The following is a 23,734-nucleotide window of genomic DNA, read 5'->3' on the forward strand; positions in this document are numbered from 1 at the left end:
TGCTCTCACCCTCCTTGGCCAATCACTGGGGTGATCTTCACGTGCTGTTGGATGCTGTCCCCCGGATTTCCGTCTGGCATAGTAAACCCCCTGCCACTCCTACATGGACAAAGAGAGCTCTTGAGATCCTTCAGTCGAGACCACAGCTGTTCCCACACTGCGTCTTTGCAGACTGAGTCAGAACTTCCCACAGACTCCCAATCCATGTCACGGCACCACTGGGCGGTTGTCCCCACTACAACGCCATCACGATCCCAGGGGATAAATGTAGGAACACCAGGTCAGTGCGTCCACTACCAGGGTGTCTGTCATGAGTCCCACCAGCAGGAGCTCCCTCGGGTGCCACCGCAGCAGAGTTCAGTAGCCAGCCTCAAAATCATCACAACAACCCATGGGCCTGATAGGATCATTCTTAACTTACAGATGGGTAAACTGAGGCTCAGAGAGTCCAACTAGCTTGTCTATGCGGGGAAACAGAGGATCTATCTATAACTGTGTAGTTCTTTTATCCTTTCCAAAGTGCCTTGGCCTTCTGAGAGTCTAGGCACCTCCCACCCAAGGGTCACAAACAAGATCTCCTGCAGTTTCCACAGATGGTACCAAGGGGAGGGAGAGATTCCCGCTGCCACAGGACCCTGGGAACTGGACTGGAATAAAGGACAGGAAATCTTAGAGTTGGGAGTTTTCTTCACTGTTTCTGGAAGGGAGTAGATAACTCTGAAACTGAGGTACCTTGCAGCTATATCTTGATCTCTCTTGTTTATGAAGTGATTAATGAGTGTGCCATTTGAGGTTGCCTCATGTGACTGGGTTATTTTGGCAAAAAAAAGGAGTAATTTATAGAATCTGGTTTCGTTTTCAAGTCTAATCGATCTGATTTTAGAAGTAATTTGGACATTATTATAATCTAAATTTATTCTACCCCTTCCAGTGCTCCCGTCTCCAATTAGGATGATGCTTAATAATGGAGAAAAGAAGAAGAAAACAGAGCCACGTGAGAAGCATTAGGACACCTCAGAAGAAGCAAGAGGTCACTCCGACTCAGAGAGAAGAGATGACAGCCCAAGAAACATCTCTTTCACCTCCGCTGCACCTTCATCTCCCACTGAAGAAGCGAAAAAGAGGCTGGGGATGGGAGGGCTGGGGAGGAAGAGTTACCGTGAATATGGCACAGCCGTGAGTAAAGAGAACAGAAGGAAAACGAAAGATATTTGACTAAAGCAGCAGAGCCTACCAGTCAAGGTGGATATTAGGTCTCTCTAGCCCCTCCTACCAAATCCCAACAAACTGAAAAGGGGGAAAGAGCTACCTGGGTAGAACCCCACTCAGGGATGTAACGCTAGGATAGTGGGGGTGTATTCATGCAAGGGGGCAAGCGGCCTGTCCATACAACAATCAGCTCCTGGGTCATCATGTTGGCATCGAAAATTAACCCATCAACTCCTTTGCAATCTGCAAACAGAAGTTCACTGAACTTTGATGCTCCTAAAGAAGGTAGTCTTAAAGATAAAAGACTTAAACATCCAGGGGCAGGGAGGAGCGCTAAGGGAGGTGTGTGGGTGGGTTCTTGGTTGCACCCACCTTTCCCTTCTTGATGCACGTATTGATGGTGTCCAGGAGGTCTGCCCGGTTCTTGTCACTCTTAGGTAGGTCAGCGAGTTCTTTGCCCAGGAGCTCCCCTTTGTGGTAGCCCATCATCCTCTCAAAGGCAGGGTTGACATACTGTGAGCAGGAGGGGTTATAGATCAGTGTGCCCTGCAGGGAGGTTGTGGGGACACAGGGATACAGAGCCAAAGGTCCCCAGGACAATACTCTACAATATGGGTGCTGCAGGCTCCTCCTTCTTCATTGGGTAGGAGCAGTACCCTCACACACACGGCAATTTGTTCATTCACTTGACATCCTGGTCCTCTATGAGAACTGCAAGGACATCTCAACAGGAAAGGAGCAGGAAGCCCCCAGCTGATGGCCCCAACCTCTGGTGGACCTTACTTGCTGTCTTCTACCCTATGAAATAAGGAAACCCTCACAGGAAAACAGAAATAAGAAGAGGGCTGGGTTCGCAGCTTGGTGGCACCGTGTTTGCCTGGCACATGTAGGCCCCCCAGCACCACTAAATAACAAATAAGCCAACACACATTTGTCATCACATGCAGCTTCTGTTAGTGACATTGTGCAGTGCAGCTGTTTGGTGCTATGTGTCTCTGTGCGATGGTTGGGAGCACTTGGGCCTAATGTAAGTAGCAAATGCAGTTAGCCTATGGGGCTAGGGCATGCTCTTTTAGTGCTGGGGTTAGGGCAGGCAAGGAGAGGATGCCCACGGGGCACTCAGATGTCAACGGATCCGAAGGGTCATCGGCAAACTTCTGCAGGGGCTTCTGGAAGTTGGAGCAACTGCTTTATCTGACCCCAATCCTCCCCCAATTCCTTTTTAAAGATCATAGCCGTCACATGAGTAGCCGTAGCCGAGAGAACAAGCAGTGACCGATGTGAGCACGCTGCACCTGGGTCAATAATTTCTTTGGGAAAAATTCCCACCCATCTGCTGCCTCGGAAGCTTTCTCGCTGGCCATTCCCACCCTCCCCTTAGCTAGGGGAATCCATTGGGAAGTGGGTAGCAGGGATACTGCAGCGGGCGGGTATTCCCTTGGGAGCAAGCTTCTAGGAACACTGAAGAGATGTGGAGGAGTCTCTGGCTATCAGGCACTACGGGAGTGGCTGAAGAGGAGGGGTCCTGACACCATCTTCTTGACCTCCAGATCCTGCCCAGCTCACTTCCATGACAGACATTGACATCCCTCAGCATGGCAGGAATCCCGCCTATCATGGCTGAGCTGGTAGCATGTCCCCTCTCAAGATTTGCCTCTACACGCTGTCTGCTGAGAAAGCCCTTCCTCATTTCTCCCCCACCAACTCCAATGTTCCTTTTCCTGCAGGAAACCTCCTCTGACCCTTGCTCTGTCTGAGTTGGTACCATTCCTAAGGGCTCCCATGGACTTCTGTGTAGGAAATTCTGAAGAATAACATACAACTTGAAATTTGTCTCTCTCATAGGACACTGAAATCCTCAAGTGCGAAGGCTCGAGTTGGGTTATTTAGCCAACACTCACTGAGTAAATGGGTATATTAAAAAGTTTTTTTTCTCCTCCTGATCTGTTGTCTCCTACATTGTCATATGTGTGGGCTCTGCTTTCCCATCTGTAAATCTGAGTAATGGTTACAGTTCTTTTTTATGTTGGAGTTCCTTGAACCTCAGAATCCAGAGGCATAACAGATAGGACTAGAGTCAACGCACCTAAATTCAAATCTTTAAGAACCACTAGAAGATAACTCCATTCCTCTGTCCCTCTGTTTCTGTTTTTCATCTGCAATAACACTACCTGGCTCCCAGGGTTGTTTTTGAGAGACCACTGAGTATAAAATGCTAACAACTGTGCCAGCACATGGGAAGCCCATGCGAAGGTTTTCAGAGCAAATGCAGGTAGATGGTTCATGTGGAAGGAGGCACAGAGGTGGCAAGGCGAAAAAGATTGATACATAAAATGCTGCTTCTAAATTTTAAGTGTATCACCTATGCCCATGGATACACGGCTATCTGTTCAAGTGCCCTGAGATGGGGCACTGATGTGAATCAGCAACATATGTGAACTAGCCTGTCCTTGATGTGTCGTGTGAAATCCAGGTGAGGGTCCCTGAGTGTCCCCCATGTACCATCTCTGTTCCGCTTCTCCTTCCTTTCACTGCACAACCTATGTCAGAATTCAAGATTCCCTTTCAGCAGAGCAACCTCCCCTGTGTGGTACCAGCTACCCTCACGCTCATTTCTTTCTGTCCACGGAAGAGACTGGAGCAAGGGCATGGTTTATGTCATGTTACATCACCCCATCCCTTCTGCCAGGGATGCTGGTTTGCTAACCACAAATTGTCGCCATGGGGCAAAGGACTCGGTTCCTGATCAGAGTGGAGAAGGCACGGGAGGGCAGGGCTACTTTGCCTCAGTTCTGACTCACACTCCAGCTTCCCACTGTGACGTAGGTAGATGGAAAGCCAGCGTCCTCATGAGGAGAACTGAAGGGTCATGTCTGCTTGTGTCCAGCTTTCTGTGTGGTTTAGGATATGGAGGGGTGGGCAGGAAGTGTAAACGTAGCCAGCAAAGTACAGAAGATGTTGGTGTTATTTCAAGGGACAGCCAAGAATATTCTGAAGCATAGCCCCGAATGAAGTCATGCAGGAAGGCTTAGGAGTCAGAAATACGGCTTAGTAGCTTGATTTCAGTGCTCACTTCTTTCCCTTTCCTTGTATAAGTTCCTCTACTTCACTAGGCCTCAGTCTCCCCATCTACCTCTCAAAGGTACGGAACTGAGCAGAGACTACCCAATGGAACTTCTTATGACAGGGATAAGGTGTGGTGGGCTATGGTGCCTCTGACCTGGGACAGGAGCAAGGCATTGCCTGTGTGCACACTGGAGGAAATCCGAGGGTTCAAAAGGAGGCTGGTGCCACAGGAGCCATGGTGTGCTGGTCACTGGTGAAAGCACGTGCTCCTCCATGACACTGCACACCAGCTTCAGCCAGGCCAGAACTAACCAGGGGACCAGGAACATTTCAGAGTACTCTTTGAGGCAGGTAGAAGATTCTTTGTGTGTGCATTTCTTTAGAAAGATGGCAGCAGTATTACAGTGCTTTATAAAAGAATACCAATGGCGGGTGACCAAGTACCTGAAGTATTCTGGTCCCATGGCCACTTACAAGCATTTGCTAAACAACCCTGGGTCTTTACTGTCTTTACAGATGTCCTAAAATTTTCTTCTACCTCTACCTAAGAAATAAAAAAGTTCTGATACGAGCTAATAAGTTTCTTCTATGGGGCTAGAAAGATAATGGTTAAGGGCACTGGCTGCTCTTCTAGAAGACCTGGGTTCAGTTCCCAGCACCTATACAGGGCAGCTCACAATTGCCCATGACTCCAGCTCCAGGGAACTAGACACCCTGTCTCCAGGCACCCTCACATACACTCGTGCATGCATATCTGTGCACATGCACACATGTGCACACACACATATGCATACATGCACGCACTCATGCATGCACACATACATACACTTTAAAAATAATAAATCATAACTGTTGTTCTCTCTTGAATAGCTAGTTCTTACATTTATCAGTAGTCATCTCATACACTGATTTTCCTTTCTTGCAAATATGTGAAAATTATGGAAAAGTAACTGAAATAAAGAAATGGTAGAACCTGGAAGGCTCTATTTTAGTGTTAATGACGCGAAGCACTTCTTCCCATACCTGAATCACATGATCATCACTTGTTATTTCTATGGCTTCGTGACAGTGGTCTAACGCTGTAAACACTGAATTACAGGCCCTGAAAGATGGATAAGATTAGGGTTAGTGCTATACAAACATCGTTGGAACTTTGTTAATTTAGCCACATCGACAGACCTCAGAGTCTCTGGCACTATGCGCTCTGTTACTGTTCACATCCTGAGAGTTGGTATTTCCTCACATCTTGACATTTTAACACAATGTGCAATGCTGTAATGTGGGCACAGTCATGGTCATGGAGAAGGTCAAGTTCCTGTCAATGAGAAGAACCCAGCCTGGCTCAGACTGACCATGAGATATGTTGGCCTTTTGCAACACAGAGAGAGACATTTGCTTTCCTTTTTTTAGGTTGGCAATGCTACTTTGCCTACAGCCACACCCACTGGCATGAAGAAAGATGGGAGTTGCAGGTTGATCCGATCCCCCCTTGTCTAATTCTTTGCACCTGTATATTTTTCTAGCTTCCTACGTGGCTCCTTCTTTGCTGATCTCCCCTGGGTATCTGAAATATTCTAAATCAGACTCCAATTGTGATTTTTATTTTAACTAGCTTCCAAATAGAAAACAACTCCAAATACATTAAGTATTTACAAATTACAAATAAGTATATACAAATTACACTAGCCAACACAGCAACTACATGGCTAGAACCCTGCTATTTAGATGGACTGTATAAAGAATCCAGGAAGGCTTTCTTACACAGTGCAAAGAGTAAAAAAATAAAAAAGAAAGGAAAAGGTTGATTTATGGGATGGATATTTCTTCTTGTAGGGCAAATTCTTCACTGTTATTTTCCTACCATGAGGGGGTGTAATTGGCTGCCACTTTGACCTATTTGTTAGGAAATGACAGAACACTGAGTAAAATTGGACTGTATTTTCCCAGCTACAGGATCCTGGGCAGCTTACGGTCTTTGCTTTTCCTCATTTTCTTCATCTAGAGAATGACTGTAAAAATATGTATTTCATGGGGTTTTGTAATGACCTGAGTAATGTATGGCTTATGCAGGCATTTCTCAAAGTGCTCGGGCCCACATATGGAAGAATACAGAGTGTGGTAGGATTACTACTTGTAAGGTCACAGAGTCATGGTGCTTTGTTCTCTGAGGCTGGCAAAAGCCTCCAGAGAAAAGAAAAACTAATTGCAACTGATCTTTAACCATGATTCTATCTGAATGGGACTCAGTAGCAGCAAAATATCCAGCCTGCAGGCAGAAAGGACCTCAGCACATAAAAGATGGCACTCGTTTCTATGGATGCAGAGATGAAGCTATCAGCATACGGGTAGGTAAGACAAGCATCCACGCTCTGGTCAGTAGGGCAGAGAACGGGACCAGCTTGATGCCACTGCCATTCCTGAGTCTTGCAGGGCATTTCTTCATTCCAATTGCCCACCCAACAACATTTGTACTGTGTACTGTCTAATCACCACCACTATGTTTGTTTTATAAAATCAGCAGAACATTAAAAGGAAAGCTAAGATTGCTATCACTGTCTCCACTGCACTAACTCTTGAGAGGCAAGCAAGAGCCAAGGCTTATCAAAAGTGCTTTCTGCACACCTGGTCTAGAGTGAGCTCAGCTCCATGGGAAGGCCTTTCTAGATACTAAGTACCTTTCAGAAGTGATGCGTGGAGACACAGACTTCACGGAGGCTAATTTGTCAACTCTGAGAGCTGGGTAATTAAGTTCTAATGAACATATTTTATCATATTCCTCTCTGGCACAGGGTTTCTGTAAGGGGTCTCTGTGCATCTCAACCACACGTGCAGGCAGGTGCTGCAGACATGATCATGTTCTCAGACATCCTAGAGCTTCCGAACAGTTTGTTCCAGAGTGTCCAGAGGGACATAGCAAATCCCTATACTGCCATTGACACGAAGGGACGCCGGCAGGACGAGGAGTGACACAGTATTCTCCTTCCTCTCCCTACCATGACCAGCTATGCTCTTTGGACTTTTCAACCTGCTTGGGTTGATGGCTCTATTTAAATAAACCTGCACCAAAATGGGGCAATCAATTTGAGTCATGTTCCTAGAACCAGGGAGCCTAATCGCTGGCATTAATCATTCATACTTTTCAGAGAGAAAAACTGCAGCCTTATTAGTGTCTGTTCCTGGGAATCATGAACTGCATCTCAGATGTCCTTATGCTTTATTCTTAAGGTCAGAGGTCAGAAAACTGGAAGAAAAAAAAAAGAAACAGGAAAGATAATGGGTCATGTAGTTGTTTCTTTTGTGCCTTCTTAAGGGTTTCAAAGGTTCAGATGGAAAAGGCAGCTGTCCTGAATTACAGGTAGGAAGTCCATAAACAGCACAGCGGCGCGGTGGGTGCAAAGTGCGCATGTAGAGTTCTTGATTGTACTCTAGCGCTGTGACCAGGGTGCCAGGCAGCTGAGACTGTGTGGAGAGAACTTCCGGCTCTCAGTGTTTTCTTGCCAATTATGGCTGGAGTGGACATGTGCTGTTCTGTGTATCTTAGAAACGTACTTCATCTGGATTCTACCCAAACAACACACACACACACACACACACACACACACACACGTGCATGCACATACATGCACACACCACCTTAAACAAGGGTAGGACTGTGCAAGGCAATGGTTTTTAAGAAGATTCTGAACATGAGTTAATATCCAATCAGAGGCTCAAGATTAATCAGGCAGACAGAAGAACAGACCAGGGGAATATGGGATTGCTACTTGGAGGCCATCACGGGAAGTGACAAGGATGAGAAGGGATGGCTGTGTTAAGTGTTCACAGCTCTGTGCCCACTGCTGCCCCACCCTGGATGCTGCACAGAACCCATGTGAAGATAAAGGCTCTACAGATGTGTTCATGAGAGAGGTGGTGCACCACAAGACACCCATCAGGCCCTGAATCTTTCTAAAATTGTAGACTGCGCTGTCTTAAGGTCTGTAGTAAAATAAATATGGTCTCTGCAACTCCTACATTAATAATGGGAAGGAACACTGGAGCCAAATGAGCATAAACTGTTAGGTGGATAAGTCACTGTCTTTATTTGAGCGACAAGGTCCTTTCATGACAACGAAGCCAAGAACATTAGAAGAGCTAGATGCTCACCACTTAGCTCGGATCCTCCTGGACACTGCTGTTCACGAACTCTGTTCAGTAGAGCAACTCAACAAATGTGCACAGAAGGGGTTAGGCCCGCTGTCCCTAAAATACACTCTGCACAGAGGAAGTTTCCAGTTGGGCCCCATCATTTGCTCGACTGGACTGAACTTGAATGAGTGATTGGCTTTGTAATGTGCAGACGGAAGTCCCCATTCTCAAACGCCTGGGCTGCAGTGTCCATCGTTAACACTGGTAGCATCCTGCACTGCAGCCTGTGTCCTTGCAGAATGACAGCCGTGCTACACATTTAGCTGCAGCTGGGGGCGGGATTGTAGGGGGGAAAGTATTACATAATTAGACTATAATTATTCTGGCATTGTATAATAAAGAGCTCATTTCCCAGTCTTTAACAAATGACATAGTTGCTTGTCTGCCTTGGGGTACAGGTAGATGTTCTCTATGTCCTTGGGTGCCCTAAAGAGCTGGAACAAGGTCACTGTCTGGATCATTGTCCTCTGTCTGCTGGGTTCAAATCTTGTAGGCCCAGGGAGAATCATGTAAAGTGTAAGCAGTCCCAGCCCTCAAAGGGAGTGAACTCGGCAAGGCCAAAGGAAGGACAGAAGACCAATAGTATTGCAGGTGGAGAAGGAGGCAGCATTCTCGAGGAAGGCAAGCCCTGCTGGCTGGGGCCACTGCTTCCTGGGTTCAGTGCAATCACTAGTTTCATGCTGGTTTACATGAAGAACCTGGATGTTCCCTTATGACCCCAGCAATGCGTCCAACTCCTCCAAGCAGTTCCTGTCGGGGAGCGGAGGAGCAGTGGCAGCGCTCACTCTGTCGGGAGCTGAGAAACACGCAGCTGGGATGTGAGGAGAGCCCGAGGGCTCCCACACATGTCCTGGTCTACTCTGGTCTCAGCAGCACATTGGCCTACCCAAGGGGCTGGCAGGCCTGCTCATTTCAGACTGCCAGGCCAGCTTGCGTACTGCTGACCATGGTCAAGGTGCCCTAAACCTCCCTGGGGGAACCCCCGGTGCCCAGTTCTCTGAGGAATCTGGATTGGGGCACCATCACATGATCTGTGAATACAGAAGCAATGATTCAAAATGGCATGAGGGGCTGGGAGTCACAGCAATAAAATGATGGGGCCTCTGATTTTATTGTAAGTACTAAGTTAAAGGAGTGAACCACAGTGAAATCTCTCTTTTCTCTTTTTATTTATTGCGAAAACATCAAAATTCAAAGGTCTATGTTATTTTACTCTCAATTAAAAATCAACAGAGACTCCCAGGAACTACATACACTTAATGTTCATTATTAAAAAGAACAAATTACTGTATGAAGTTACCTGAAGTAAACATACAGATAGAAAGAAACCAAGGGATTTACCTTAAATATTCAAAATGCTACTCCTTAAGGCCTTGAGCTATCAAAGCATCTCAAACATCAGGATCCCCACTGCTTTGACATACTTTGACTTTCTTAAAATTTATGTATTTATTTATTATTGCTTACAATTTGTATGTTTGTGTGTGTGTGTGTTATTCACATACATGAAATTCAAAGGGCAACTTGTTGGCATCATCTACCTCTGCCACCATGCAGGGGTGGGTGGTATCTAGAGATTAAACTCAGTTTAATGGCAACATCAACACTCTTCACACACACACACACACACACACACACACACACACACACACACACACCAGAAAACACCACACTCCCATCTAAGAGAGTGACTGCATACTCTAATTTTATTTCTTACATCACTGTAATACCCAGACCCGGGAGACCTGCTTCTATGGCCCTATGCAATCTTTCTGCTTCCCAGGGACTGGAGAAAATTAGTTTCAAAGCTACCCTGTCAGATTTCGATACAAAATAGTATAATTATGGTAGGGAGATCTTTTCTTGGTCTTTGCACGATGCACAAAGTACAAAGAGGTACCTCTTAATTGGCCAGAGAGAAGCCATGTAGAGACATCCCTGAAGGAGGCACGAAGCTCCTAGAAACTGGTCTTACCACGGGGCCAAAGGTTTATTCATGTTCTCTAGCCTGGAAAGGGCAGGTTAACAGCAAGTCAGAGCCGAGCTTGAACTAGGCAGGGGCTAGGATCCTGGTTTTCCAAGAGAGCCTACGAGTGGAAGATGACACAGGAAGAACCCCACACAGAATGCAGAGCCAGTGAGAAGCCACCTCTTAAAGCACTACGTCCCTACCAAGACACCTAAAACCGGTTCCTTGACGATATGCCGTGTATACTGAGGCCACAGGCAGACTTCATGAACTCGCCGCTTAACTGTTTTGATGGATAGTGTAATAAATGTACCTGTTGGCTTCCCCAACTCTAACAACCCAACTAGGAATTTATGAAGCTCAAAGTCAGAAGTTGAAACTGATTCTTAAAGGACGCTCTTAGTCTCAGTATAATTATACAAAAATTGACTAGAATTTCCCAAGTTATGGTTTTAATACTGCCACAAATAGTGGAAGATACTGTCAAAAAAGATATACTTTCAATTTGTTTCATTATATCAAGGGATTCCAGTTAATACACTGCCATTGGCTGGCAGTCTAATAGCTTCAAATCCCAGGCATCAGTTATGAGTCTGTGAACTTCGGCCTGTTGACAGTTCAGATTTTTCTAAAGAATTGTTAACGTCACGTGTTGTCTTAGCTTGCTACATACCGTAATTTGAACTGTGAGCGAACTTCCCCATGTTCTATTTGAATCAGTTCATTATAGCAAGCAATTATGCTGCTATTCTCCATAAATCTCTGAAAAGAAAGCAAAGACAATGCATAAGACATCTTCAATTATTTCTTAGAGAGTCAAACAGGGAAACTTAACAGTTGTTCCTGCCCTCAGGTAGCTCATTATGCAAGACATCTTGTAGGTAGGAAGGGGTGACAGAGAGAAGTTGTCAAGGAGTGTGAAGGGTTTGTTCAAGTGTCAGGGAAACAACAGAGCAGGTGATGCACATGGCTCACTTTATAACAAAGATGGGGGGAGCTTCATTATGAGGGGCCACAGCAAAGTAAACACACAGGAGCATAGCGTGCCACCCCAGCTGTGTTAATTACTGAACCGTTCGGCTTTACCCTGTAACCATCGCCTGGAACTCAATATGCAGCATGCTCAGGATGCAATGTGCCATGGATTCACTTTTATAGGAGTATTCTCTGCCTCTTTCCAAATCTTTTGGGTCTCTAATGCAGAGCTCATTCGAAGTATTGGCAAACTCAACAACAGAAGAAGGACAACCAAATGAAAAACTAGGCAAAGAATCTGAGTTGACATTTCTTCAGGAAAACATAGAAAATTTGTTCAGCAAACACATGAATGATGTCCAGCCTCACCAGACTAAAGAAATACAAGTCAAAAGCCAATATGATGCCATTTCATACTCACTAGAATAGGTATAATTTCAAAAAGAAAAATAAATATTAGTAAAAATGCGCAGAATCAAAGCCCTATGAATTGCTGGCAGGGCTATGAAATGGGCTAGTCACTGTGGAAAACCATGTATGTGTTATTAAAAAATTATAAACTCTAGGTATATAATTGAAAACACTGAAAATGGCTACCTCAAGTAAACCCGTGTGGAATCAGGTCCACACCAGCTTCACTTTCATGGTATGGGGTAGAATAGCAGTCTAGGAAGATGGAAATGGACACAAATGAATTACTGATGTACACTATAATATGCAAAATGCTCCAGTGTATTAAGTGAGAGAAGATCGAGACCAAAAGTCACACACTATAAGAATCCATTTGTGCAAACCATCAAGACAGATGACTCCTTTCAGAGAAATGGCAGACTAACGCTTGACAGAGTTTGTGAAGCAGGACCAGAATGAACTGCTTAGTGGGGACTTGGGGCTAAGGGACATGCTTTAGAACAAGACTGGGGGTGGGAACTGCACATCATGACAGCTCTAAAGGCCACTGCATTGTTCACTTGAAAATGATCTGTTTTAGTTTCATCTCAATTAGAAAAAAGCATTTACATATTTACAAATCCTTAGTGGGTTGAGTAAATGCATGAGCAAAGCCCAAGTCAACCAAAATAGATTTTGAACACCATCAAAGAGCTGTGACGTACATGCTTCATACCAGGAGGAGACATCTGAACCTTCTCAACAAGCCCAAACTCATCTTTACATTAAGTTTTCTAAAGATTTTTTTGTACATGTCTTTTGCCTTCATTTATGTATGTGCACCACATGTCTGTAGTGCCCACAGAGGCCAGGACAGAGTTGGATCTCCTGGAACTGGAGTTACCAACAACTGTGAGCTACCAAGTAGGCACTGAGAATTAAACCTGGGTCCCCTGGAAGGGCAGCCAGTGCTCTTAACCGCTGAGCTACCTCTGCAGTCTCTTCTCTACATCTTTTAATCGAACACATTACTTGGTGCAGGATATACAAGAAATCATGCGTTTCTGTCATAGGAACATGTCAACACTTTGATGAGAAATGAGGAAGGCAGAAAGAAAATAGCCAATAAAAACAGTAGGGAGACAGATTTACTTTAGACTGAAGAAAATGTCTGACATTTTACTTCACACAGAAAATATAAACTTTGCAGAACTTTCCAAGCATATATCTAGCACACTCGCAAGCAAAAAAGGATTCCAAAGGACCCAGTGACAGCCGTGCTTCTCAGGCAGATAGATAGATGGAGGGGAGAGCGCCAGACCCAGCTGAAAGGTCTGCTTATAGATTTCCATCAATCAAGTCAGCCAGAGAGAAAACTCAACTCCTCTCTCCCCTTCTGTCTTAGCATGTAAGTGTGGGTTCACATGCATACACGTGTGCACACTCCCCCTCCCCCTACACACACCTGGAAGGGGTGATCTCTCCATGAGGAATACCTTCAAAGCCCTCTAACTTTCCATAGGCTTCTAACTTCCCAAGAGGAGTGGAGGGGGACCAAGATAAAGCCACAGACACACACACAGAGGAAACACTTGCTCATTTAGTCACAAAGTCAAGTTGTGACACAGAGGAAACACTTGCTCATTTAGTCACAAAGTCAAGTTGTGACAAGATTCACGTCTGCCTGGGTTTTCAGATGAGGGAAACCGGTGCTAGCTGATGACCCTTCTCAGGGGTCACTGGAGACATACAGAGATTTCCAAGGGAAGTGTGTTTAGATGATGGTGGCTCTAGAAGCCCTCAGAACATCTTGTGGGCTAACATGCTCAATTGCCAGTGTGTGCTGAGGGGTCTCACTGGAAGGAGGAATACACGGTCTACAGATTCACCCAGGAGGCCGCCTTTCAGGGAACACAGGAGCTCCTGGCAGGGTACTCCAGGACATGGCTTGGGAAACTACATTAGTGGGCGGACCCAAGACAGAGCGAGGAGAGGACATACAGCTGCAGCCTTCCTTCGTTATGAATCTATAAGCTATTCAGATTTTGGAATCTGTTTCCTCCTCTGAAAAAAAAACACGGAAAAAAAATATCAAATCCTTCATATGTTGAGAAAAATTAAGCAAATCCTCTGGAGCTGGGCCTGATAAATACATCACAGCTCCCCGACTTCCCTCTCCAAAGGAAGTTACTCTGGGGAGAAGTGTGGCTCAGAGCTGCCAGCCCAGCATGCCTTACACATTGCCTCGCACGTGGAGCCCCATAAATACTTGTTGAGATGAATAAGCAACATTTCAGGCTTTTAAAAAAAAAGGCGCATGAAGGTGAATGTAAGAGCGGTTGCATCGGGCAAGATGCTGGCTTCCACAAAGCACACTGTAGGCTGAACATCACTACAGGTGGCCATATCCAAAAGCTTTTGGAGCGAGTTGTTGGGGGTTTCTTCCTGGATCCCCACTCAGCACATAGACCAATGTGCTGGCCCAGTAGCTAGTGACACAAAGCCAAGTTTCAGCAAACGATTTAAATCAAAACAAATCAAGAAAGAGAAACAACCTCACAGAAGGCAAGGCTAGCTGGCATATCTGGAAGGTACTTGGATAGAGAGCTGCCAAAGACAAGATCTTCCCCAAACAAGGAGAGCAGCTGCCTGGAGATCTGCCTCCACTGCACTGAGGCCACAACACATGGAGAAATCAGGGTGCTATGTGTTTCACTGGGAGAAAACCTGAGGGGTTGGGGGCACCCTGATCCACTGGCTTACGCACGGCCTTGACCAAATCAGAGTGAGCACTCAAAACACCAAGTAATCCTTGCTAGGCCCTGGCTTGTAAACTCCCATTCACCATGGGTCCATTCAACGTGTGTGACCTGTTTGGACCTGGGCACAGCATTGCAGGGTAGCACAAGACAGGTAAAAAGAAAGCAGCGAACCCTCTTTTCTTAATATTTGTACCTAGAGAGTGACAATCATTCCCGTCTAAGCTTTCCTGTCAACAGATGTGCAATCTGTCCCCTAGTGAAGAAACTACCCTCCAAATGCACCAATCACAAAACCTGTTGGAGGGAAAGTCACTGAACTGAAGCAGAATTCCAAGGCCGCTCAGGAGACCAATGTACCTCCTAATTGATAGAGCCAATGGCATAGTAAGGTCATCCTTCAGTTGGAAAACCAACGTAACCAGGAAAGCCAATGTCCCCATCCACTCGGAGTATTGACTCTCACTGGGAAAGGTCAGCGTGGGTAAGGGGTGGAGTGGTGTGGTCCATGTGACACAGAAGATCAATAAAACAAGCAAATAATTTCAGTTATCACTAGAAAAATGAATGAGTTAACAAAAATGGCAGTCACATGGCTTCTTTGCTGACTGTCCTCTGGCAATTCTGCATTGCCCAACTCAGACGTATTCTCTTGTCCATATCCAAACAGGAAACAGTATTCTCTTATCCATATCCAAGCAGGGAACATAAGGCGAGCTTTCAGAGACAAATGCCAACCGTCACAAGGAGAGACAGCAGACACACAGGAAGGCGAGTTAGGAGAGTGTGGAATGTTGCGATGTAGACGCAGTCATTTCTATTACACATTACAAACCTCTGCTGCCTCCCATCTTTCACTGAGCTCTGCTCCTAGGCTGAACCGTGCCAAAGCACAGGGAGACTGCTACCCTACCCTAAGAAAGTTACTGCTCCGTGATCTACAACTGAGGCTTTTTATTTTAAATCCAGAATAGCAAAACACCATTATCACTTAAAACACTAAGAACTTACAGGACCATCTGAGTTTAGACTATCAGTTAAATTTACAGAAATCAACTATGAATCGCTACTCTATTTTGACCGAAAATGAAGCGATTTTTTTTAAACAGTAGAAATATATATGTTTGTCTAAGCATGTGAAGGAAAGACTATAAATTTCCTATATGACTCTGCCTAATATTCACCTTTCTTTTCTCACTCCACTTTCTCTTCTTTATTGTAAATTAATTCCATTGTTTTCTTTGTCATTTGCCCCCACATGGCTTTGCCTCCAATCCAGTTTCTATCTTACCTTGTAATCCCAGTTATATGTCTGTATTCCCTTACTTAGGACAATCAGTCTTAATCTTTAAGTTGATATCAATGTATTTCATATAGTTAGGCTTCAAATTGGAGGCTTTTCTTTTTCTGCTGCTAAGCAATGGTTCACAAGCCAACATGAACCTGCTCTCAGTTTAAAAGCTCTGGGCAGGCCCCTGGTGAGCACAGAGCCTAAGCAGTAACGTTGGTACATCACCTTTCTATGACCACACATATGTGCCAAGTCTGATGCGTGAGATGGAGCTACGTGGGTCACTTGAGACTGCTGAATTTTGATCTGATATAAGAGGTATTTTGTTATCACCGTGTACCGGCTGCTGTGATAAGTGGGATTAAGATGACAAGAAGCAAATGGTTGACTGGCACTTGCTAGTCGCTCGCTCACTGCCACCCCATGCAGCACAGTTGCTTCCCTCCCTGGTTCACAGTTCTGAGGCCCATTTCCTGTACAAGCGCTCATGGTTGTGCGCTTTGACCTCAAGGGAGAGTCAGGGAGGCAGTGCCCGCCTTCGAGAGAGGTATTCGATTCCCTCGTACATACCCGGTTGAAGCCGGCATGGAGAAGAGGAAGAACTGAGGCCTCTTCATGGTCACCAGATCTGCAGCAAAGCAGAAAATGTGGTCACTCAGCAGCTATAAACCAGGATTCCTCACACTGAAACATGGAGAGAGAGCAATGAGGCTGTGGACATTCGCTCTAGAGAGGCTTCCTGAACAACGTGTGCCCAGGCAGCACCTGCCTTCAGGGACACAGACATCTGTCTTCCAGATGTAAGCAGAACACAGGCAGTATAGGAAGCAATGGCAGCGTGCTCGATGTGCGCCTCGCACAGGTGAGAGCCACCCTAACTCTGGGTCGCCCTTTGGGTTTGGAGTTGACGTAGAAGAGTAGTCCCATAAAAGGCGATGTCATGCATGTCATGCATGCTGCTTTTCACAAAGCTATGTCCCTAACACAACTAGGTGCACAATTTCCTCCCCAAGACCCAGCTGGGCCCAAATCGCAAGGTGACACAGATACCCATCCTTACAGTCTGTCGGACCATACAACCAAATGGGAAAGAGGTGTAAATTTGAACAAAAATACAGAAGGAAGGGAAAACAAAAATCGATCACGGTCACCCATTTCTTGACATAGTTTTCAATACTGAGCCTGGAGTTGGGCCATGAGTAGGGTGGGGACCAGTCTGTCACTAGGATGTCTCCGAACTCAATTGTCACCATCAAGCCAGTGTCACCCCGAGACAGACACAGGGATTTGCACAGGACACATTCCTTGAAAATTAGGGAAGACAGCTGGGTGGTGGTGGCGCACACCTTTAATCCCAGCACTCAGGAGACAGAGGCAGGTGGATCTCTGTGAGTTCGAGGCCAGCCTGGTCTACAAGAGCTAGTTCCAGGACAGGCACCAAAGCTACAAAGAAACCTTGTCTCAAAAAAAAAAAAAACCAAAAAGAAAGGAAAAGAAAAGAAAAGAAAATTAAGGAAGACAAGAAGCAGGGGAATTGGGTGGAAATGTCATTAGAAAACAGAAGACCCAGTTTGTCTGTGGCTCTACCCATAGCTGACTCCTACCAGATGAATTGCTTCCCTGAGTCCCTCTTTTCCGCCTTCTATGAATGAGGTAGGACAAAGACTCAGTGTAATAATAGTCCACTTCCTAAACTACATGGCGAAGACAGGGGCACTAATTTGGCATCATTCTCTATATAAGAAGCATTTGATAATAATTTAAAAAACCCAGAAGTATCGTAACAAGCCATAGAAAACCACCCCTAGTTAAGGACTCATAAACATTTTTAATATATGAAAAGGACAGAGGCATTTTGGACTCCAGAGGATAAGCGACCTTGGGAGATGCTGTGTAGTGTGGTCTCCCTGGTATCAGGTCCAAGGAGCCTATTCAGATCTCTGGAGGCAAGTGGAGAAGGAGGTTGACCTCCTCCAAGTCCCGGCTCACTCTGGAACCAACCTCTCACCAGGACAGCGGGTATCAGCACCCACGGGGACAGAGCTTCACCTTCTTTGGACCGCAGCCCATGGAAACCATCAAGAAAAGAGCCTCTTCGGCAACATTTCAACACAGAGCTCTGCTCAGGGCAGGGCCTGGCCACCGTGGCTTCCTCTTGTGCCAGCATGACCAGTTACAGTGCACTCATTTCAACTCTCCCTGGGCCAGTCTGCCCTGCAACATCCCACACCTTATCGTCAGAACTGCTGGCCAGTCCACTCCTTCGTGGTAGAATCTGTGCCAAATGCCACAGTAGAGCCAAGTCCATTAGGTCCTGGGCCCTAATTAGGATCTCGGTTGCTCTGAACCGAATAAGAGCCATTAAATGACGATGACAAATTTTGCCACTGGCAAGGATTCCAAGTATTGTGGCATACATACAAAGTACTTTTTTTTCTCTCTCTCTCAGCCAGCTCTGCATTTTAAGTGCAGAACATTCCAGACACTAATCCCAGGAGAACAGTCTCTCATCCCAAGGTGTCACTGTACCAATAGCCAGGCCAATCTTCTTTGTCGTCCAAAACTAACCTAAGTCTGTGGACTGCTGTGAGCCACACAACGGTCCTCACCTAAGCCCCACAATCCTTTTCCTGCAATGGATTTGGCGCCTCAATACTCCCATGCCACATTCTTAAGTGACAACTCAGACACTTTCCTGTCTAAAAGATGAACTAGAACAACGTTCTCTCCAGAGTTCTCAGCTTTCTTACTCATTTTTGGCATGTCATGTTGATGAGAAACCTATTTTCCCCCTGAAGTGTGTGAAAACGTGCTAACAGCCATTATGTAAGAGAGAGAAGGGAAAAGAAAAAAAAAAACCACCCTAAATATTTTTGGAAACTTGGAAAACAAAACCCTCAAAGCAAGTTCTAGAAGGGGCATTGCATAGTCTAAGATATGCTCATCACAGAGCTGGTTCAAAACCTGCATTCCATCATGTAAGTGTCTCAGATGGAATAGTAATGCTAGGTGTGGGGGTGCTGCTGGGGGTGGGGGTGCATCTGGGGGTATGGGTGAAGGTGGGGGTGAGGGTGCAGCTGGGGATGAGGGTGCACCTGGGGGTGTGGATGCAACTGGGGGTGAGGGTGCTGCTGGGGGTGCGGGTGCAGCTGAGGGTGTGGATGCAGCTGGGGGTGTGGATGCAGCTGGGGGTGGGGTGCAGCTGGGGGTGGGGTGCTGCTGGGGGTTGGGATGCTGCTGGGGGCGAGGTGCTGCTGGGGGTGGGGGTGAGGGTGCAGTTGGGGATGAGGGTGCACCTGGGGGTGTGGATGCAGCTGGGGATGAGGGTGCTGTTGGGGGTGAGGGTGCAGCTGGGGGTGAGGGTGCTGCTGGGGGTGAGGGTACAGCTGGGGGTGAGGGTGCTGCTGGGGGTGAGGGTGCAGCTGGGGGTGGGGTGCTGCTGGGGGTTGGGGTGCTGCTGGGGGTGGGGGTGAAGCTGGGGGTGAGGGTGCAGCTGGGGGTGCAGGTGAAGCTGGAGGTGGGGTGCAGCTTGGGGTGGGGTGCTGTTGGGGGTGAGGATGCAGCCAGGAGTGGGGGTGCTGCTGGGGGCAAGGGTGCAGCTGGGAGTGGGGGTCCTGCTGGGGTGGGAGGTGTTGTTGGCGTGGGGTGCTGCTGGTATTGAGAGGTGTTGCTGGGGGTGGGGGCTGCCGAAGGAAGTGAGAGGTTCTGTTGGGGGTAGGAGATGCTGCTGGAGTCAGAATGCTGTAGGGCATGCTTGGGTAGGGTAGGCGGTGGACTTACGCTTGTGAAACCACAGCCAGAATCACGGTGTGCTCAGAGGGGTTGGTGGCCCGGATTGACCTGTAGAAAGAAGTATCAAGTCAAAGCAGCGATCTGGGCTCTGTTGCATTAAGCTATTATGGAAACTTCTCTGCACTGATTGTGGTACCAAATCAAATCGTCCTTCAAAGGAAAAGTTTCAGAACACACATGAGACAGCAAAGAAAGATGACTTTGGAAACTGGAACAACATATTTAATTAATTTATTAATTTTGTTAGTTTTGTAATTATTTTAAACTCCTGAGCAATTTTCCAACAGGCCAGACTCACCAGTTTTCTACTTCAAAACTGGCAAATTCCACTTGAATTTCCTGTTTTCTGATTGAAATCTGACTCTCTTTTTAAAAACATGGCAGTACTATAGTCCTTCAATGATCAATTGGTACCTAGCCAGCCAACTAGGTTGGATTACTTTCCTTTGAAAACAATAGATCATATAAAATAACAATAAAATTGACAACGATAATATCAAAATAACAGAATAAAATTGATCTAACAATAAAAGTTAAAGTGCTTGCTGGCAGACAAACAGACAAATGAAGCCTAAATCCTGCTAAACATCATTCAAAGAGTGTCCCTCTCCCTGTCCATATGTCACTGATGCTTCTATACTTGGCCGTCAGCTGGGCTTGAGAAAGATTATAAAGTAACTGTCAATTAGGTTGCTGGACTAGGACCACCTGTAGACAATCAATGTATTCCTTAGCAATTCCATAGAATATAAACACACGCAGGTTGTAATATTTTGAGGTTTGTGACCCTCACAAGAAAGCTCAGATTCTAGACTTCTCTTTGGTCAGGGCTCCGTGAATCGGCCAAGCCTTTAATAAAGGACCACATTCTTGAATCTATGGAAATCAGCACGGACCGTTTGAACCTATGTCTGTGGTCTGACTTCTGCTTATTTTGAGATCTTTCTAAGAGGAACTGTTTATCACCAAGGGCAGGGCGGCTAGACAGGTCCACTCCAGTATTGGTGCTCATCCCTTCCGGTTCCCATCCAGCCTCCCACAGAGCAGGTTCCAGAAGACTCAGTTTACATGTGGGAGCCTAATGTATAGACACTCACAAAGGAACCAGTTCCCATCTGATGAGAAAAAAATACAGCATCTGAGAGGCCCTCTCTGAGATCCAGGGAGATGCTATACCCATCTTCTTTTCACACAGCTTCTCCCACCCAGTGATGTGGTGGGGACACACTGCTAGGTCACCTTCTTAAGAGCCTGGACTTGGACAAGAGGCGAACTCACATACTGAACGTGCTGAGTGGGAGCAGGCTCTTGACTTCCTTTGTGACTGGCGCCTGTCTTTTGGGTTACTTCTTGCTCCCCAGAGGAACTGCTCTTAAGAGGGACTCCAATGCCTTCCTGGTGAGAAGACTAAGGGAGATCTGGAGGTGTGTCGGTCTGGGGTCAGGATGCTAAATGAAAGAAAAACCGGGACCTAGGCCCACAGAGGACAGAAGGGAACGTACTTCTAGTGGCGCATGTCCACCACTCACTTCAGTACAGAACACTGCTGGTTGTCAGTCATTCAAGAATCTGGCCGCTCCTAGCAGGACCAGTAACAGACAGTTAGCACATAGACACACACAACTTCCTTCTGACCTCATATTCCCTACTGCCTTTCTAAGCAGCTGTAATAGAGACACAAACATCATGCCTCTATCTCTAAGGAAGACTACAAAGATCCATCTAGACCTTAGAGGATGCTTGTCTTGAATAATTGTATACCTGCCCTTGTACACCTGAAGCAGTGTTTGATTAAAGAGCCATACGAGATGAGTGAGCAAGGGCCAGGACCCAGTTCCAACCTGAAAATCATTTAGAAAGAAGATTATATTTTGTTTTGTTGGTTTTCTGTTTTTTGAGACAATGTCTTGCTATGTAGCGCAAGCTGGTCTTGAACTCAGTAATCCTCCTGCCTCAGTCTCCCAAGTGCTGGGATAACTGAAGTGTTCCATTATACCTGGTTAGAAAGAAAATATATTTCTTAATAGTAAAAATATCATTTTGCATGTGTGTTACTAAATAGGAAAATATTTCTATGGAGAAAGTTAAGATTTGAAACTGATAAAGCACTGGTTAGTAGCCTAGTGGTGGTAGAACATGCCTTTAATCTGAGCACTCGGGAGGCAGAGGCAGGTGGATCTCCATGAGTTCAAGTCCAGCCTGGTCTACAAGAGCTAGTGCCAAGACAGGCTCCAAAGCTACACAGAGAAACCCTGTCTCGAGATAGCCAAAACAATCCTATACAATAAAGGAACTTCCGGAGGCATTACCATACCTGACTTCAAACTCTATTACAGAGGTACAGCAATGAAAACAGCTTGGTATTGGCATAAAAACAGAGACATCGACCAATGGAATCGAATCGAAGACATGGATAGTAACCCACAAACCTATGAACACCTGATTTTCGGCAAAGGAGCTAAAAGTATACAATGGAAGAAAGAAAGCATCTTCAACAAATGGTGCTGGCATAACTGGATGTCGACCTGTAGAAGAATGAAAATAGATCCATATCTATCACCACGCACAAAACTCAAGTCCAAATGGATTAAAGACCTCAATATAAATCTGACCACATTGAACCTGATAGAAGAGAAAGTGGGAAGTAGTCTACAACACATGGGCACAGGAGACCACTTCCTACATGTAACCCCAGTAGCACAGTCAATAAGAGCAACATTGAATAAATGGGACCTCCTGAAACTGAGAAGCTTCTGTAAAGCAAAGGAGACTGTCATAAAGACAAAAAGGCATCAGTAGGACTGGGAGAAGATCTTCACCAACCCCATATCAGACAAAGTTCCGATCTCCAAAATATATCGAGAAACCAAAAACCAAAACCAAACCAAAACAAAACAAACCCCACCAAAAAACCCACTGGTTAATTAACAAAAACTCTTTGGGAAAATGCAAGTCATCAAAAAATGGCAAGGCAAGGCAAAGCCTGTGACAAAAATTCTTAATCCATTAATGTTTTGTCAGGATACCAAAAGTTTTAAGAATCAATTTCTTTATTTTTAATTTACTAATATTCAATAAAAGTCTGGCCCCATATGTAACTGGACTCTGTCCTGTTCTCAATTAATTAATTAGTGACTCTTCCAGGCCGATGTCCAAACATTCAACTTCTGTTGAAAGGCTCAGTTCATCCTGAGCAAACTCTTAACATTGTGAATCTATTTATGGCCAGACAGGTGCTTGCTCCCTCAAGTGCAAGCATTTGTATAAAAAGGTGGGGGCATGGGCCCCAGGAAGACTCTGCCACTAAAGTGGCTGCCTTCTTCCCTCCATATCTGGGAAGCCTGCTACAGGATCTACCCATCTGTGTCACGTATGGAAAAAATCTCTGTTTCACACATTTCTGATGTTCATTTTGGGACAGAATAATGAAGTTTAAAATATCTACTTTAAATCTAAACTACGTGTAGTAAAAACTGTGTGAATTTTAATGACTCTTTGATGAGCAACACTCGGGAGGGGTGGGGGACCATCCTTAAGCTTTAGAATGAGTCCAGCCTCTAAATTCAATGCAATTCAAATGTGCAGAAATGGGAAGGCAAGATGCATCTGTAGGAAGGAGCCGTAGCCTGGGTCTTGGCAATCCAGATCTATGACTCTCAGGTCAGTGCTGGGACACAAAGCTATCTATAGAGGAAGTTCATTTAGGGCAGATCAGGGGGGTTTACTAAGCAACTCAGAGAAATGTACCTGCACACCGCTTCTGCATCGAAGTTTCGGGTTTGCCTGTGATCGATCACAATTATTTCATGATGCTTGTCCAGAAAGCACTCAAGGGCCGATTCTGGAGTGCGAGCAATGTTGCACCTGTAGCCAGCCCTGTCACAGGCCCACCAGAAGCCGTCACTCTGACTATCCTCCTTGGCAAAGATTAGCAAAACCTGAAACAGAAAGAAGAACATCTTGAACCGAAATCCACACCCTCTGGACGGCACTGAAAACAGGCCGTGGGGACACTGGCTAAAGACAGGGCTCCAAAGGAAAGCTGTCTGGGTTCAGCTCCAACAACGCCCGGACTCTCCAAACAAGCTATACCAT

The 23,734-nt window shown here is 45.8% G+C and overlaps 1 protein-coding gene across 1 annotated transcript in view; it reads right to left on the minus strand.

Annotated features, from left to right (window-relative positions):
- The window catches only part of Pde8b (phosphodiesterase 8B), a 194,514-nt gene that overhangs the window by 59,007 nt on the left and 111,773 nt on the right, over positions 1-23,734 (minus strand). Inside the window, 8 exon segments of the mRNA XM_085676845.2 lie at positions 10-62; positions 64-99; positions 1,582-1,722; positions 5,299-5,377; positions 11,106-11,194; positions 16,418-16,475; positions 19,628-19,687; positions 23,387-23,577. Of these exon segments, the coding sequence (XP_085532971.2) occupies positions 10-62; positions 64-99; positions 1,582-1,722; positions 5,299-5,377; positions 11,106-11,194; positions 16,418-16,475; positions 19,628-19,687; positions 23,387-23,577 (707 nt within the window).

The sequence above is a fragment of the Myodes glareolus genome, chromosome 15 (genome assembly GCF_982192425.1).
Source record: "Myodes glareolus chromosome 15, mMyoGla1.1, whole genome shotgun sequence".
In the NCBI taxonomy this organism is placed as follows: Eukaryota; Metazoa; Chordata; class Mammalia; order Rodentia; family Cricetidae; genus Myodes; species Myodes glareolus.